Genomic DNA, 15,667 nt, shown 5'->3' with positions numbered 1-15,667 from the left:
CCTGAGAGAGAAACCCTTGGTGAGCTGATCACAAAGATATATATATATATATATAATGTAAGAATGGGCCTGTCTGGTTATTTTACTGTGCCTTGACCCTGTTCAGTGCATTGCTCCAGATCAAAAGTGATGTTCTAATTGGGTTGATTCCCGGCCTAAGCCCGCCCCGACCCCACTCATCACACCAGCCCCCCCCCCCAGTGGCCCCGTGGAATGATTACTTCAATCATGTCATGGGGGCCTCGAAATATTCTGAAAGAGGACTGCTGGAGTGGGCGGTGGCACCATGATCGGTCCAGCCCTTTGGTACATCAGGTGCTATTTGCTCTGTCCAATCCCGTGACGGAATGCTGCACGAATGGCCACTCAGACAGCAGCGTGTTGGCTGGCTGCAGGCATTCTCGCCACCCTATCTTTTCCCATGTAAGATAAGCCAAATTGAACTAGCGCGTCTGACAAACTTAGCATTAAAAACGGCTAAACGCTGAGTCAACCGGCACACGAGCTTACCTCCGCCACCTCCCAGGAGACTGGAGTTTGCTGCAGGGAGAGAGAGAGAGAGAGAGAGAGAGAGAGAGAAAAAAAACAGATTAAAAGACGAGCAATAAAGTGGGCCACGCTTTACTTCCATGTTTTAGCAATGTGTCAAAAAATGAACAAAGGAAATTTCACAGCACACCGTGTAAGGCAAGCAGAGGTTTGCAGATAGGGTAGAATTTTATACTCTGCTGGATTGCATCGTTGTCTTCTTTAGCTTTTCAGCCTATTAAATCAATGAATACCAGCATTGGCGATGTACAATAAAACAACAGAACACTTGGTGAAGTACTGAACTGTCGCTTCGTTGTTGCATCTGAATGCAAGGGTACAGAGCATTAGCAACCACTGAAGTACCCAGGAGGGTCTCTCTGACGGAATTTTCAAACCCATGATAAACAACCAGGGTTCGGGGCTGTAGCACACGGCTCGAGAGCGTTTTCTTTCAAACGCAACCGTTTCCAGGGATATCTTACATAGATTTGTTTTTAGTTTTTTTCTCGACTGTGTATTAGCAGACTAGGAAACGGCATGCTAATTATTCTTCCTGCCCCTCTGTGACCTTCCAGAACAGTCCGCAACTCCAAAATTACAGGCGCGCAAAGAGCCGAGCTCAAAGGGTAACTTTAATTATTTCAGAAGATGCCATTAAAATAAGAAAAAAATAAAGAAGTATTATCAGCACCCAGGCCGGTCCTCTGTGGAAAGAGAAAGGATTAGCAGGGATTAAATTCTTACGGTTGATATGAGTGTTTCTGAGAGAGAAAAAAGAGCAGGTACACGTTTGGAGGAAAGATCAGCTGATGGGCGCTGGATGTCATTACAGCGAACTGAAGTCTTTTCCGTGAAAAATCTTACTTTTGGGTTTTTCCTTTCCCCCCCCCCCCTGCTCTTAATTGACCAGTTCTTTTCATCCTAAAGTCAACAAAGATAATCTATCCAGTATTTTGTAGAGCAAATACATTATTTGGTAAAATTGCATAAGACTGTCGTGTTTTCACATGCACACACAATTGAATAATGCTTGTTTACAGTCCGAGCCAAGCCACAGAGAACAATTCATAATAGGCTAATATCTGATATTCAAAAATAACCGACAAAAGGACTCCAGATTTTTTCTTTTGACCTTAGCCCTGTGGCTTTTGAAAGAGAGGGCCAATGACTCCACACCTTCCAGCTATAGCACTGAGGGCCAGCTTTGCTCATAAGGCAAAGCAGATGCACGAACACGGGAGGAGGACAAAGAGAGCACATCGCTGATGAAATGGGAATTTGACAGAATGCAATCCAGGCTGAATAAACACAGATGTGTATGTGCGCGCACACACCCACACACACACATATGTGCGCACAGACACACACACACACACACACACATGCAAGCACACACACATACGCAAATGCACACATGCACATGCACGCACACACACACACACACGCATGCACCCACGCACGTCGCACGCACTCACACACAGGTACGACAGGCACTAGGCATGGCTAACGATGGATTTCAATCTAATGGAAATTTCTCTACAGCTCCCAGGCTGTTTATAATTGTTTATCAAGCGAAAGATTACTACAATCCTCCGTTATCAAATCGGTTTCCCTCAAGATCAGCAAGTGTTAGACTTTAATTACACAATACTCCAAAGACACAGATTATTTATTTATTCATTTACATATTTATTTATTTATTACAGATATTTATATTGTGCCATAAGCCTCTATTACGACTATTAATGTACAGAGAGATTTATTGACAGCATATTCAATTAAAAAATCAGCTAATGGCAGAGCATCACAATGTGTGGTTGATTGTACACGGCGGAGCTCCGTGTGAATTTCTGCAGCCTGCGATGATGACAGCGCACCCTACGGCTCTCTGGGGCTGCGAAACGCAGCGTTTGCTGTATAACCACACCGGTGGCTAAAGACAAATCCCACAGAACAGTGTCACGGCACGCAGTGAGATGCATTGTGGGAGCCCTGCAGACTCGGCGTTGGGTTTTATCAGTTACGGGGCCCTCAAGCCGAGCTCAGTTTTGAGGACCCCCCCCCAAACTCCTGGCAGCGCGCTGACACAGCGAAAAAATCTACAGCAGGTTGCGTAAATGCTGCCGTATTCGTCAAACCGTTGTGTTTTTCCAGCACACCAGCTCTCTCCCTCCCCTGGCTGAACCCCGAAATCTAGGACACCGAGATGACAATAAACGCACAATCCCCAAGACTGCTATAATGTGGGGATTGTAAAAAAAAAGGTAACGGTAGTATATCCATTTCTTATCTGCAGGAAGCAGTTTTCAAGATAAAAAAAACATGATTTACAGAACGTACCCTCACCCTACTTATAGTTGTGGAGCTTGAAAACCATCTGGCGCTTTCACTTTCATAAACAGGGCGTGTGGATTAGGTTAATCTTCATCAAAACTTTGATCGAGGCTTACTGTTAAACATGGCGGCTTTGCTCGCACAAACCGAAAACGAATTATAACGGACCGGCACCGCGCGTGCGCGTCAAACTTTTGGGGGCAGAGACGGGAAAACCCAGGTTCAGAAAGCAAAATGCCCTCTCCAGCATTTTGTTTCAATCGCCTGGATTTGCCAATTAGCGCCATCCTTCAGCCTGGAGGCGGAGCTAATTAGCGGAATCAGCCGGCCGAGTTCACGGGTGGAAGGAACACGTGGGCCGGGACTGTTACTTCCTGACCCCGGACTCTCCGCCCCCTGCCTCGGCGTAGCCTGCTGGAAACGGCGTGTGATTTAATTCCGTGCTGACTCCGCAGCTGTCCCCGTGCCTGCCGGCCTGACCTAGCGTCTCCGCGCGGGGGGAAACCTCCCGCGACCCTATTTAAACGCACCCAGACAGCGGACGCTTCGCAAGGAAGTGAAAAGAGAACAACAGGACAACAGGTCACCGATCTATGCTCGCGAGGCTATGAATGGATAGCGCTCTGATCCGTTCCAGGTTTTACTATTAACCGGGGAGTGCTAAAAGCTACAGGTGGATTACACAGTCAGGATCCTCACTGAGGTGAAGCAACAGGCTTAAACTCCGTTATTTTAACATGACGGCAATGCAAAAATAAATTCATTAACTCATGAATTATTTCATTAATTAAAAACCCTGTACTGCAGTTCACCCTGTTCCACAGTGGCTTGCTGACCTGACATTAGAGAAATATGCTTTGTGCGTGATTTCCCCCATTTCCTCGCTAAGTAATCAGGAAATCACGTGCGCAACAAAATCCGACTCCTTCGTGCAATCACGGAATGACCCAGGGCCCAGAGCCCAGAACAGACGAGAAGGGACACTCCCACGTCTGTGACATCACAGCGTTCCGTTCTGGCTCAGCACCTCACGGACGAATCACACAGTCCGTTTACACAGCTGGATATGGCTGAGAGAGTTCAGGCTCAAGTGTCGTTCTCCGGGGTACAATCGCAGGACCCCGAGCTGGGAATCGAACCAACAGCCATTGACTTACAAACCCAGTTCCCCAACCGTTACACAGCAGCAACGGACACTGCTGCCAGGACCAGGGAGTGGGGGTATGGGGGGGTGAGGAGGGCACAGAGACCGGCGGTGTCATTTCGCCGGGGAAGCTGATGACCGCGCGGCAGGGGAGAGAAAGCCCGGCTCTTCTCCTTCCTTCTGACGCTCTCCCTCTTCCCCCCGCTTTGTGGCGCGAGCCACCCCTTTCATCTCTGCCTGCACACACTGCAGCCCCCCTGTTACACACCTACACACCTTTTACCGGCCTACACAGCCAGCAAAAACAAGACTCGGCTTTCAGCAAGATATCAAGGGGCACATTAAATACACCCCCCCCCTCCCCCCCACCTTCAAAAAAAGGACCGGCTTTTATGATCCTTTTAGTTAAAAAAAAAAGGGGGCGAACAGAATCAAATGAGAAACAGCAGCACATAAAAGAGCGCCGCACATGTGTTTCGGAAGACCAAGGTCACTGACCGGCGGATTCGAAATGCAGCGGACGGTACGTCACAGCAAAGACAACAGTGTGATCGCAGCAGCATTGAATACGTATGAATTAGCTGAAGACAATGAGAAATATCCACACTGTCGTAATGACGCATTAAAAGGCATCTCTACCAATTCACGTCACAGCGCACTTTATATTTTCTGTCAGCGCCTGAATTCGGGCTCCTTCCCGTTGATCATCAACGAATCGTAGCCTGAGGGTTGGACGACGGGTTCTTCTCCAGCAGCCGGGCCACATAATGAACAGTCTGCGCTCGACAGTCGTCTGCAGCGCTGGTTCCGCGGTGGAGGACACCCACGCGGCGGGCGATGTTGTTTTTCTCAGCGTTCAGACCGGTTTAAAGCCGGGGTTCATCCAGCAGCTAAGCGAACGTCTCCAAAAACAACACCGTTCCCTTTCAGCCTTCGCCAACCCTTTCCCCCCTCCGGGCCACAGAGGATCACCATGTCTTCAAACAAGGAGGGAAAATGTAATTAGACCAACAAAAAATATAATTAGAGGAAAAGATAAAGAGCTTGGGTCCTTGTTTGTACTTTTTTTAGGCCGGTTTTATAGAGTTGCTAGGAAACCCCCCCCCCCCCTCCCCCCATTTTGGGTTTTTGGGTTTGAGTAAGAGGCCTTTGTGAGCGCGAGAGAAAACACACCTGCAATCACAAGCCCGGCTGCAGACGCGCGCGGCAGGAAACAGAGCGGCTTCGGCCTCATCTGCTACCGCCGCCGGGCAGGAAGGGGGAGCGGGGGACCACTTCCTGTGCGAGACGTCACTTTCGCTGAGTCCCGCGAGCAGCGGGGGCGGAGCCACGTGCGGGGGACGGGGGGGGAGGAAGCCTTTAATCACACGGTGCGTCTCCTTCCAGAACAGCTTTACGAGCTCTGAGCGGGAAACGAGTAGCGCTGGACGAGGTAAACACTGAGCGGCGCCCCCGCCCCCTCACCCCACCCCCTCAACCAATCGGCCGCTGAACCAGGGTCACCGGGAGCCTCGGTAGCGGTCGCAGCCGCGGGCCGTAAATCCCGGTCCCTAATTGGTCCCCCGGCTCGCCGACGGACAGCCGGTCGTTAGCGAGCGTCACGCGGAGACGCGAAAGCCGCCGGCCCTCTGACACGCGCTCGCGCACGCGCTCCCGCTTCCTGCGCCCTCTTTCAACTCCCCGCCGCGAGAACAGGCCGCCGCATTGTGCCAACGCGCCGCTCGCCGTCCAGAGGGCGGCATGAAGGCGGCCACTGTGTCCCGGAAAACCTCCGGAAAAAACTCCGGCTCGAACAAGGGAAAAGAAAAAACACAAGAAACGGCTCAGAAGTCTCGGAAAATCTGTACCCGATTTGCGCAGGGTTTTTTTTTTAACGAGATTTTCCCACGTAGATGCAAAGGCAGGAACTCCTCAACCCATTCGCCACGCAGCCACGGAGCAGTAAACTAGGCGCTTCCGCTGACTGGATAATCAGCGCCGTTGCCGTGGATCCCCAGCGCGTGCGGCTGAGTGCGAGTGTGAGAACGGCAGATGTGAGGTTTTAAACGTGCTGAAAGCTTGACTGGCTCAAAGCAAACGTCAAACGGGCATCAGGGAAAATCAGCACGCTCGTCGTGATCGAGTGTTGCCTGGACGACCGATAACCTGTCACACGTGTGACTCACATCTCACAAAATCAATATTTCTTGTGTTTATCATATCAAGCGCCCATTAAATGGCATCACATCGCGTTCCATGATAAGAATTTCAATAAATAAATAAATTCATCCTCATTTCCTCAATAAATGTACCTTTTTAATAGTAAAATCGAATGAATGCGTTAAAATCCAAGCCCGCTGTTAAATACGTTGTCACGGGCGACAACCGTTTTTGACAAATACGCGACACGCGCTCTGGAAGATGACAGCTAAGCTGACGGCCGACAGGAAGCAGCGACTGACCCGAACAGAGTTCCTGTTCGATAGTCATTAGGCGTTCCCCCGGCCCTCTGAGCCGAGCAGCCCGCCACGGCTCTCCTCCACCGTCGCCGCCGCCGCCGCCGCCGCCGCGTATCCCAGTGGGCGAACGCTCGCCGAGCCGGAAACCCGCCGCACAACGGCCTTATGGGGGAAAAAAACCAGCGAAAGGAAGCCCCCCACAAACGAGTCCGGGCAAGCACCCCAAACACGCAATCTCTTATCTGATCACATCGCCGGAGTGAAAATGACATACGTGTCATCCCCAGCACACATGAGAATCTTCTCCGATACATACTTCTGATACATCTTGAAGTCGCTTAATACAAAAACAAAATAAATGTGAATCATTATATATATATTCAGTATATATGTGGGATGTGTGTACACACACACACACATATAGCCTATATGAGATGCATATACATACATATATATGTATATATTTGGGAGGGATGTAGAATGCCTGTAATGTAATGGGAAAGCTGCCTCACTTCTGTGTCTGTGCTCTCCTGGGTGAAGACACAGAACATTCTTTCGCCGAACTTTGCATGAACTGACACCCGGCTCTTGTAAAAAAAAAAAGGGAAAGAAAGTGAGCGTATTTCTTATTTTGCAGGCATTAAAGATGCGTGTGTCTTCCCCGCGCGGGCGCGCGGTCACGCTCAGAGTCACAGCGGCTCTTTGGTTCTTTATCGCGGGGGGGGAGGGGTCCCGGGGGGGGGGCTCTTTAGGCAGGCAGCCGGGGAAACGCGATCGGCGGTGTCAGAGTCCGCCGCGCGCCACCCGAACACATCGCGCCTCCCCCCGGGCACCGCCACCTCCCGCGCTTCCTCCCGCGCCTCCTCCTCCTGCCACCGCGGCGCTCGTAAATATATACGGGTGAAAGCCCGGGACGGTCTCCTCCGCCTTACCGTGTGTGGCTACCGCTATCCACCGCCTTACCGTGTGTGGCTACCGCTATCCACCGCCTTACCGTGTGTGGCTACCGCTATCCACCGCCTTACCGTGTGTGTGCTTACCGCTATCCACCGCCTTACCGTGTGTGTGCTTACCGCTATCCTCCGCCTTACCGTGTGTGTGCTTACCGCTATCCACCGCCTTACCGTGTGTGTGCTTACCGCTATCCACCGCCTTACCGTGTGTGTGGCTACCGCTATCCACCGCCTTACCGTGTGTGTGTGGTTACCGCTATCCACCGCCTTACCGTGTGTGGCTACCGCTATCCACCGCCTTACCGTGTGTGTGCTTACCGCTATCCACCGCCTTACCGTGTGTGTGCTTACCGCTATCCTCCGCCTTACCGTGTGTGTGCTTACCGCTATCCACCGCCTTACCGTGTGTGTGCTTACCGCTATCCACCGCCTTACCGTGTGTGTGCTTACCGCTATCCACCGCCTTACCGTGTGTGTGCTTACCGCTATCCACCGCCTTACCGTGTGTGTGCTTACCGCTATCCTCCGCCTTACCGTGTGTGTGGTTACCGCTATCCACCGCCTTACCGTGTGTGTGGCTACCGCTATCCACCGCCTTACCGTGTGTGTGTGCTTACCGCTATCCACCGCCTTACCGTGTGTGTGCTTACCGCTATCCTCCGCCTTACCGTGTGTGTGGCTACCGCTATCCACCGCCTTACCGCGTGTGTGGCTACCGCTATCCACCGCCTTACCGTGTGTGTGGTTACCGCTATCCACCGTGAACCAGGATGAGGAGGGAGGAGGAGGGAGGAAGGAGGATGAGGAGGGAGGAGGAAGGACGCGTTCCCCCTCAATTCCAAGTGAGCAACAGCAAAAAGCTATCAGAAATATATTCAACATTTCCCTATGAATGGAACAAATTGGACTGTAATCTGGCTATGCAAAGATGTTATGAAAAGAAACGGTATGCTGTGGGGACGGTGTGCTGTGTCCACCCCCCCCACCACCCCCACCCCCACCCCCCGCTCGATCGTAGCAACCAGGCAACAACAAACAAACGTGAGCGAAGTCTGGAGCCCGCCACAGCTGTACCTGTCACCTGACCTTCAAATCAAAATTAATTCGCAGAGCACAATCTCAGCTACGACACTCGCTTTGCGTACGTTCCCTTGATCTCGCACGGTCACTGCCCGTCACGCCGCCCCGAGATTCGCCCGAAATGCGCCGTCGTTAATATTTTTGTTTGTGCGTTTTGTTTTTGTTTTTTTGGTTTTTTGTTCCCGCGGGTGTACGCCCTCTAGAAAAGTGAAACATGCTGCATTCAAACAGGAAGACAACTCCGATATCGAAAATGTTACAAATACGTAACGATTAAAAACGACGACGTTAACCTGTCTGAAGACTGAGCGGGGCAGGTTTTGCCGTACACATAGGGTGGCACAGAGCACGGTGAAGTGCTGAGTTTGCGTGCCACGGTTCACCACAGGAAGTCTATCTGACGTCTGCGCAGATCCTCAGAAGCTTAGAACTTCTCTGAATTTCAGTTCAGCAAGCTTGTCCCCATAAGAGAAGAAAAGGTTGGTTTTTCATGGAACTTCATTTCCACTATTTTTCGTTCTCTTATGAATTAGATTTCCATACTCGATAAACTCACAGAGAGTAGAAGTCCTGTACTCTTCTACATAGTGAATTGCCCAATTCTAATGCTAAATTGTAATACTACATTAGCAGGTTTTGATCATTACCTTAATGCTATAAAGCACAAGGATGAAGTACATTCCATACACTAATGCACAAAGAAAATTGACTTCTTTCTCAGTAATAGGTACTACTCAGCTGAGGCACGAAGTAGCAATAACAAAATTATATTCAATTCAATTCAATCACACAGTTATTTTAAAAAAGTTATTTCTTGGGCAAAATACAAAAATTAACACGCACGCACACACACACACACGCACGCACGCACACTCAAACACGCCCACGTGCGCACACACACACACACGCACACACACGCACACACAAACACGCCCACGTGCGCACACACAAACGCACGCACACACACAGCACACACAAACACGCCCACGTGCGCACACACACACGCACGCACACACACACACGCACACACAAACACGCACACGTGCGCACACACACACGCACGCACACACCACACGACACACACGCACACACAAACACGCCCACGTGCGCACACACACACGCACGCACACACGCGCACACACACACAAACACGCACACGCACACACACGTGCACACACACGCACATACACGCACACACACACACGCACACACAAACTCGCCCACGTGCGCACACACACACGCACGCACACACACGCGCACACACACGCGCACACAAACACGCCCACGTCCGCACACACACAAACACACACACACGCGCACACACACACACACATACACACACGCACGCAAACAGCACATATTTTCACTAGCTCTCATACGCCCATTCCCGCACTCACAGGGGTTTGTGTAAGAGTGCGACTGCATAAATCGGGGTGGCAGTTCGGTCTTACAGTAAAGCGCTTTGGCAGGAAAAGAGTGCAGCCGGAGCGCTTTCGGGAAGGGTGGGAGTTTTCCGGGAGGCGCGAGCGTGTCTGCGAGCCGGCGGAGTAAGAGTCATGAGATCACCGCAGACGCGCGGTCCGCGAAGCCTCCGTGAGCTCCGACTCGACTTCACCTTCGGATCGACGTCTCGCCCTCCGCCCGACACGTTGTTATTATAAATTTGCACGCCGTTGCGGATTCGCGTGGGTAACCAGGCAACGACGGTCGCACGCACCGTGTTTTTTTTTCTTTTTTTTTTTTAGGAAAACACATTCCATTCACAGCGTCTCGATCTCGATCTCGTCTCGATTGAGAAGCGCTCGCATCAGATCGTTTCACCTGAGGAAATGACCACGCCAGAGGCCGCCGGTCGCAAGTTTAAGGTTTCAAAAAAATAAAAAGCAGAAAGAAGCGATATTATGAGCCTCTGGCATCGATCGCGGATCAGTATTCGCCTCATGCGAAGAAAAGAAAATCATTGGGGTTGCTCTAATAAATACTTGAGGGCGAGAAGAAAAGGTGTGTGAAAAGACCAGGGCGGCGGAAAGAGCCGGCAGCCATTTCGGCTCACACAATGACACGGCGGCGGCTTCTTCCCGGTGCCCTGTGTCACGCACGGAGACGCTTCGCCCGCCGCAAGACCTTCACAGTCCAGCGCTCCTGCTGTCTGTCTGCCCGCGAAGCGAAGCTCTTTCTCTGTACAGAAAATAAACAACACAGGCAGCCTTTGCCAAGACGGGAAAATCGGTCCACCCGTAAACCGAGCGTCCTCAACCGCTAAAGTAGGTTCTCTGCTAATTTTTTTTTTTCATTATTTTGTTTTAAAAAAAAAACAATAGTCATGAATTCTCATAAAACTTTCGATAAGTTTGAAAATCGAAAGCTCTACGGGGCGGCTTGTGCGCTACGGGCATCGGTATTAAATCTTTAGCTGCAAGTAGGCTAACGGGCACTGCGTTTTCATGCCTCTCGCGTCCTACCACACTCATCACGACTGGGGGACGGGCGGAGTTCGAGCATCATCCGCAGCGCTAGCTAGCCCTCCCAGGAACTCTGCTATGGCACAAGGCCTGAAGCCTGTTCCGTTTTTCTCCCTCTCCAGGTGGAATGCCAACAAATGACCGAGTCGGGTCCCCGGAAGAGCGCCATGATAGCACGGCAACGGTTTCCCTGGCGATGGTTTCACAAACTGTTCCGCATACAGCTAGAACGCACCATCAGATCTAATGCCGTTCTCTAGGCACCTGTAGGCAATGATGGAAACTACATAAACGATGATGCCACCATCCAACAGTTTTTTTCTTTTTTCTCCTTTTGATAGTTTCAAGAAGACGGATTTGGAAAAGTCCAGGGGTATGGTGGTGCTTCTTAAATGGCGCCTGTCCGTCCCGCGTCGAACACCCTCACACAGCACATACTTTGACCCGAGGGCGGTATTCCAAATGCAAGCGGAATTCTGCTTCCATTGCTGTCTGCCTGAAGGGGTTTGCACAGGCCCACCACCCAACTGACGCATTCCAACACTCCCCCCGGTCAGAGATCACAGTCTCCCCAAAAAAAGAAACTAAGACATGTCTGCTTTCCACCCAGAAACAACTGCAGGATGACTGGGAGCATGGCGAGAGCGAAAATATGCCCCACAGTCTGGGGTCTAATGTAGACTTTGCGGTTGGAGGGTGCAGACCTGCCCGCAGCGATGCCTGGGGGAGGAGGGGAGGGGGGGGTTCTGTCTGTGGGACATCACTGCCTCAACCGTCATGCTCCAACAATCCCCTCAGGTGGACCGAGCACCCACGGTCAGCCTGCTCAAACTGTGCACAAGGGGGGGGGGGGGGCCTCCGACTCGCGCCTGTGAACTAGTTAGCAAAAAGAGGCAGCGGTTCGACTTTGCCGTTCTTGGGGGAGAGAGTGTGCTTGTCTGCACTAAAACTGGCCATTCAAAATTGTGAGGAAAAATATGTGAAATGAAGCATTTCACTTTTACAACCCTGGCTTCCCTCCACTTCCCACACAGAAGCTCAAGATATCACCCCTCGAGCTACAGAACCATTGCACAGTTGGCAGGTTACATTAACATTTTATTACTGATGTGACTATTATTATTATTATTATTATTATTGTTGTTTGTTTATTTATTTCTATTATTTTTACTTTTTATTTAACCTAGTGATCGTATTATTGTTAGCAGACAGATGCTCCTGTTTCTGCTGACCTGGCGGCTCATGTATCCATGAGGACATGCAGGGAGCTCACACGCTCAGAACCGCCCACACCGCGCCGCATCACAAGAGGCCGGCCAATCAGACGAGCCCCCAGCAAGGCTTCATCCAGCCCGGCCAGAGATCTCCATCCCCCACAGCCCGGTGGAATCAGTGTGCCTGTAATCAAGAGGTTGTCAGTTTTGACTCCCCAGCCAGGCAGTGATATTTCCCCTTAGAGCTTCAGAGCTTCAAACACCCAGCTGTATACACATGTAATATGTGAAAAGGCAAGACCTGCCAATAAATGCATAACCATAAATAATAACAAAAACTCTTTATAATGATGATTTTCTCTTCTCTCTTATTATTACTGGGGACAGTACAGAGTTCTCAGCACATAGGAAACTGTGTTGCAGCAAGCATTGAGCACTGTAGGTGCTAGGTTGATAAATCGCGATGTGAACTTGAAATGAAAAGGATGAATGGTTTTGATAAAACTGCTCATGCTGTAATTTACTTCCCACTCCCGGATAAGAATAAAATGATCTTGCATCTCAAAAAAAAGAGAAAAAAAAGGCCATTGAAAATTTGTCTCATGCTGTTTTAATCCAATACGACACATTTTCTACAGAAAAGCCTATTTGAAAATATAAATTGAATTATAATGATTCTACTAACTCTGCCAGGCTCATGTTTTAGGTACATGCATAAGGTATTAAATGTGATGGGGTGTGACTGCACACACACAGGGCTAGTGTGGGAGGAGATTATTTTACATACATGTTTAAAACTGCTTTCTCAGACCCATATTAAGCGTATTTCTAGACTAAAATGGTGTGTCTTCAGCGGAGAGATGGCAGCAAGCTTGCTTTGAGCCCAGGAGCAGGATTAAACTGGGCCACGAGAAACCGACCCTGAACCTTTTACAAGCCTAACAATTCATATAACAGCTAAAATACAACAATAACCGTGAGACAGGCAGCTGCAGAAATCGCAGAAAAAAAGTTACAAAGCAATCCCAGCAGTGCCAAATTTGTGACAGGTAAGAAAACATGACGCCAGTGCCAACAGCATTCTACTTTTCGGTCTTGAAAAACTCCTTCTTTGCTTTGGCAGTATGTTTGGGGCCATTGTCCTGCTACAAGGTGAAGTGCCTTCCAATGAGTTTTGAGGTACTTGGTCGGGTCTGAACAAAGAAGATGTCTCTGTACACTTCGGTGTTCATCCTGCTGCTGCCATCAGCAGTTACATCATCAATAAAGAAAAGCGAACCAGTTCCAGGGACGAGCCATAGCATTACCTCCATCGTTTTTCTCAGAAGCGGTGTGCTTTGGATCACGAGCAGTCTCTTTCTTTCTCCACGTTTTTTTGTCTTTCCAATCACTTTGGCAAAAGTTAATTTTCTTCTCATCTGTCCAAAAAGTCTGTTCCAGAAGCCATTTTTATGCTCTTTATTTAGCAAACTGCAACCTGGCCGTTCCGTTCCTGAGGCTTACCAGTGGTTTGCATCTTGCAGTGAAACCTCTGACGTGATGCTGGTGTGGTCTCTGACACAACTATGCCCACATCCTGGAGAGTGTTCTTGATCTGTTCGACAGTTGAAAAGGGGTTTTTCGTCACAAATGAAAGAATTCTTCAGTCATTCAGTATGGTGGCCTTCCATGGTCTACCAGGTTGTTTGCTACTGTTGAGCTCATTAGTGTGTTCTTCCTTCTGAACAATGTTTTGGCTATGTCTCGGCCTGCTTTACTAGTATTGACACTTACTCATTTCTCATGTTTCTCAAGTTCAACACACTCCAAATTCAAATTCCAAACCTAGAATCAACTCTAGACAACTCTAGACCTTTTACTAGCTTTCTTTTCATGAACTACTGATGCAAAGACACACAGCTGGCCAAGAAACAGCTGAGTGGCCAATTGTCCCATTACTTTGCTTCACTAAAATGGGGGGACTAAGTACAAAAAGGGCTGTAATTCCTACAATACTTGCCTGATATGGATGTATATACCCTCAAATCACAGCTGACAGTCTACACTTCAATCTCATAATCATTGTTTTATTATATTGCATGAGGTAGTGTGAAATTAAATCACACCGAAAATGTGAAAAGAAATACAAACATGCTGGTCTGACCAGCTGCCTGTACTTCATTTAATCTAAACATTTGAAAAACAATGAATCTCTATTAATAGTTTTTGCCATCAGTGATTTATGGGTCATAGTACACCTAAATTAAACACAACGTGCAGAACTATAAATCTTAATGAGGTGGATATATTGTGTTTTCATTTCAACAGTGTACAAAGAAGGCATTTTCAAACTTTTCTTGAACGTTTTTATCTGTTCTTTTCTTACGCCCTTCCTTGCACAAGTTACAGTGACAGCCCCGACTCTCCTGTTCTCCACATATCCTGCTCGAGGCTGGACAGCTCTGAAGAGACGCGGCCGCATTAGAAGCATAACTCGTCACTCCCGCCGGCGCCCGTTCGCCGAATGAGAAGAAGCGCGCCATTAAATATCATTATTACAGGTACAGGGAAAATGACAAAATGACTGGCGACGGGCTGAGTGTCCCCGTCCTGTCATGGCGAAGCGAGCGCGGCCTTCTGGGAAAATCGCAGCCGCGCCCGATCATTCCAGCGTGGCGGCGGACAGCCGCCCCGTTTCCTTTTAAAGAAAGCGGGCCCCGGAACCCTTTTCTTCTGGATGAAGGAGATAACGCGGCGCGCTCCGCCAGGCGACCGCGGCTTTTAAGCGCTTTCCCGCCCGTCCGACCGAAAGAACCTCGAGCCGAACGTAAACAAAAGGTGAACCTGAACGATAGCAAAGAAGAGCGAGGAGAGAAAAAAACAGTCAGCCTCTTCCGGGCGATAAAACTAAAGGTGACGAAGGTGAGGAGGCCGAACGGAGCACGGAGAGGAGGGGCAGAAGCTCGAAGGAGGACCCCTCCCCCGCAGAGACGCCTAATTGCACGGGATAATTGGCTGTGCGTTACATTGTGCTTTATTTCTCGCTCGAGACATTCACCGCAAGCCAAAAAACTATTTACTCTGCACGTTTGTCATGATTGAACACAAAGCCCCTGGTTAATGCCGGAAGACCCAATTTGCACATAGATTTATGTAAATGAGCTGGAAAGCTTAGGAGGGGAAACGTAAACTACAGCATATGGGGGGATGGCACGACACACACACACACACACACACATGCACACTACACAAACACACACACACACATGCACACGACACAAACACACACACACACATGCACATGACACAAACACACACACGCACATGCACGCATGTGACACAAGCACGCACATGCACACACACAGGCAAACGCAGACGACACAAACACACACACACACACACACACACGCACGTGTACACACACACACACAACACAAACACACATGCACACACACACACACACAATACTCAGTATTATGGAATTTTATGGGGCTGTTACTTGAGGAAGTCACACACATTAAACAGTCTGTTT

General features: G+C 49.5%; 1 protein-coding gene across 3 annotated transcripts in view; it reads right to left on the bottom strand.

Annotated features, from left to right (window-relative positions):
- The window catches only part of macrod2 (mono-ADP ribosylhydrolase 2), a 561,756-nt gene that overhangs the window by 400,276 nt on the left and 145,813 nt on the right, over positions 1 to 15,667 (bottom strand). For all 3 annotated transcript variants that reach the window (XM_064316703.1, XM_064316705.1, XM_064316704.1), the window contains exon 4: positions 511 to 540. In XM_064316703.1, the coding sequence (XP_064172773.1) occupies positions 511 to 540 (30 nt within the window). The remainder of the gene's footprint in view (positions 1 to 510; positions 541 to 15,667) is intronic.

Source organism: Anguilla rostrata, chromosome 18, assembly GCF_018555375.3.
Source record: "Anguilla rostrata isolate EN2019 chromosome 18, ASM1855537v3, whole genome shotgun sequence".
Taxonomy (NCBI): Eukaryota; Metazoa; Chordata; class Actinopteri; order Anguilliformes; family Anguillidae; genus Anguilla; species Anguilla rostrata.
This window is presented reverse-complemented; position numbering and strand designations above follow the sequence as displayed.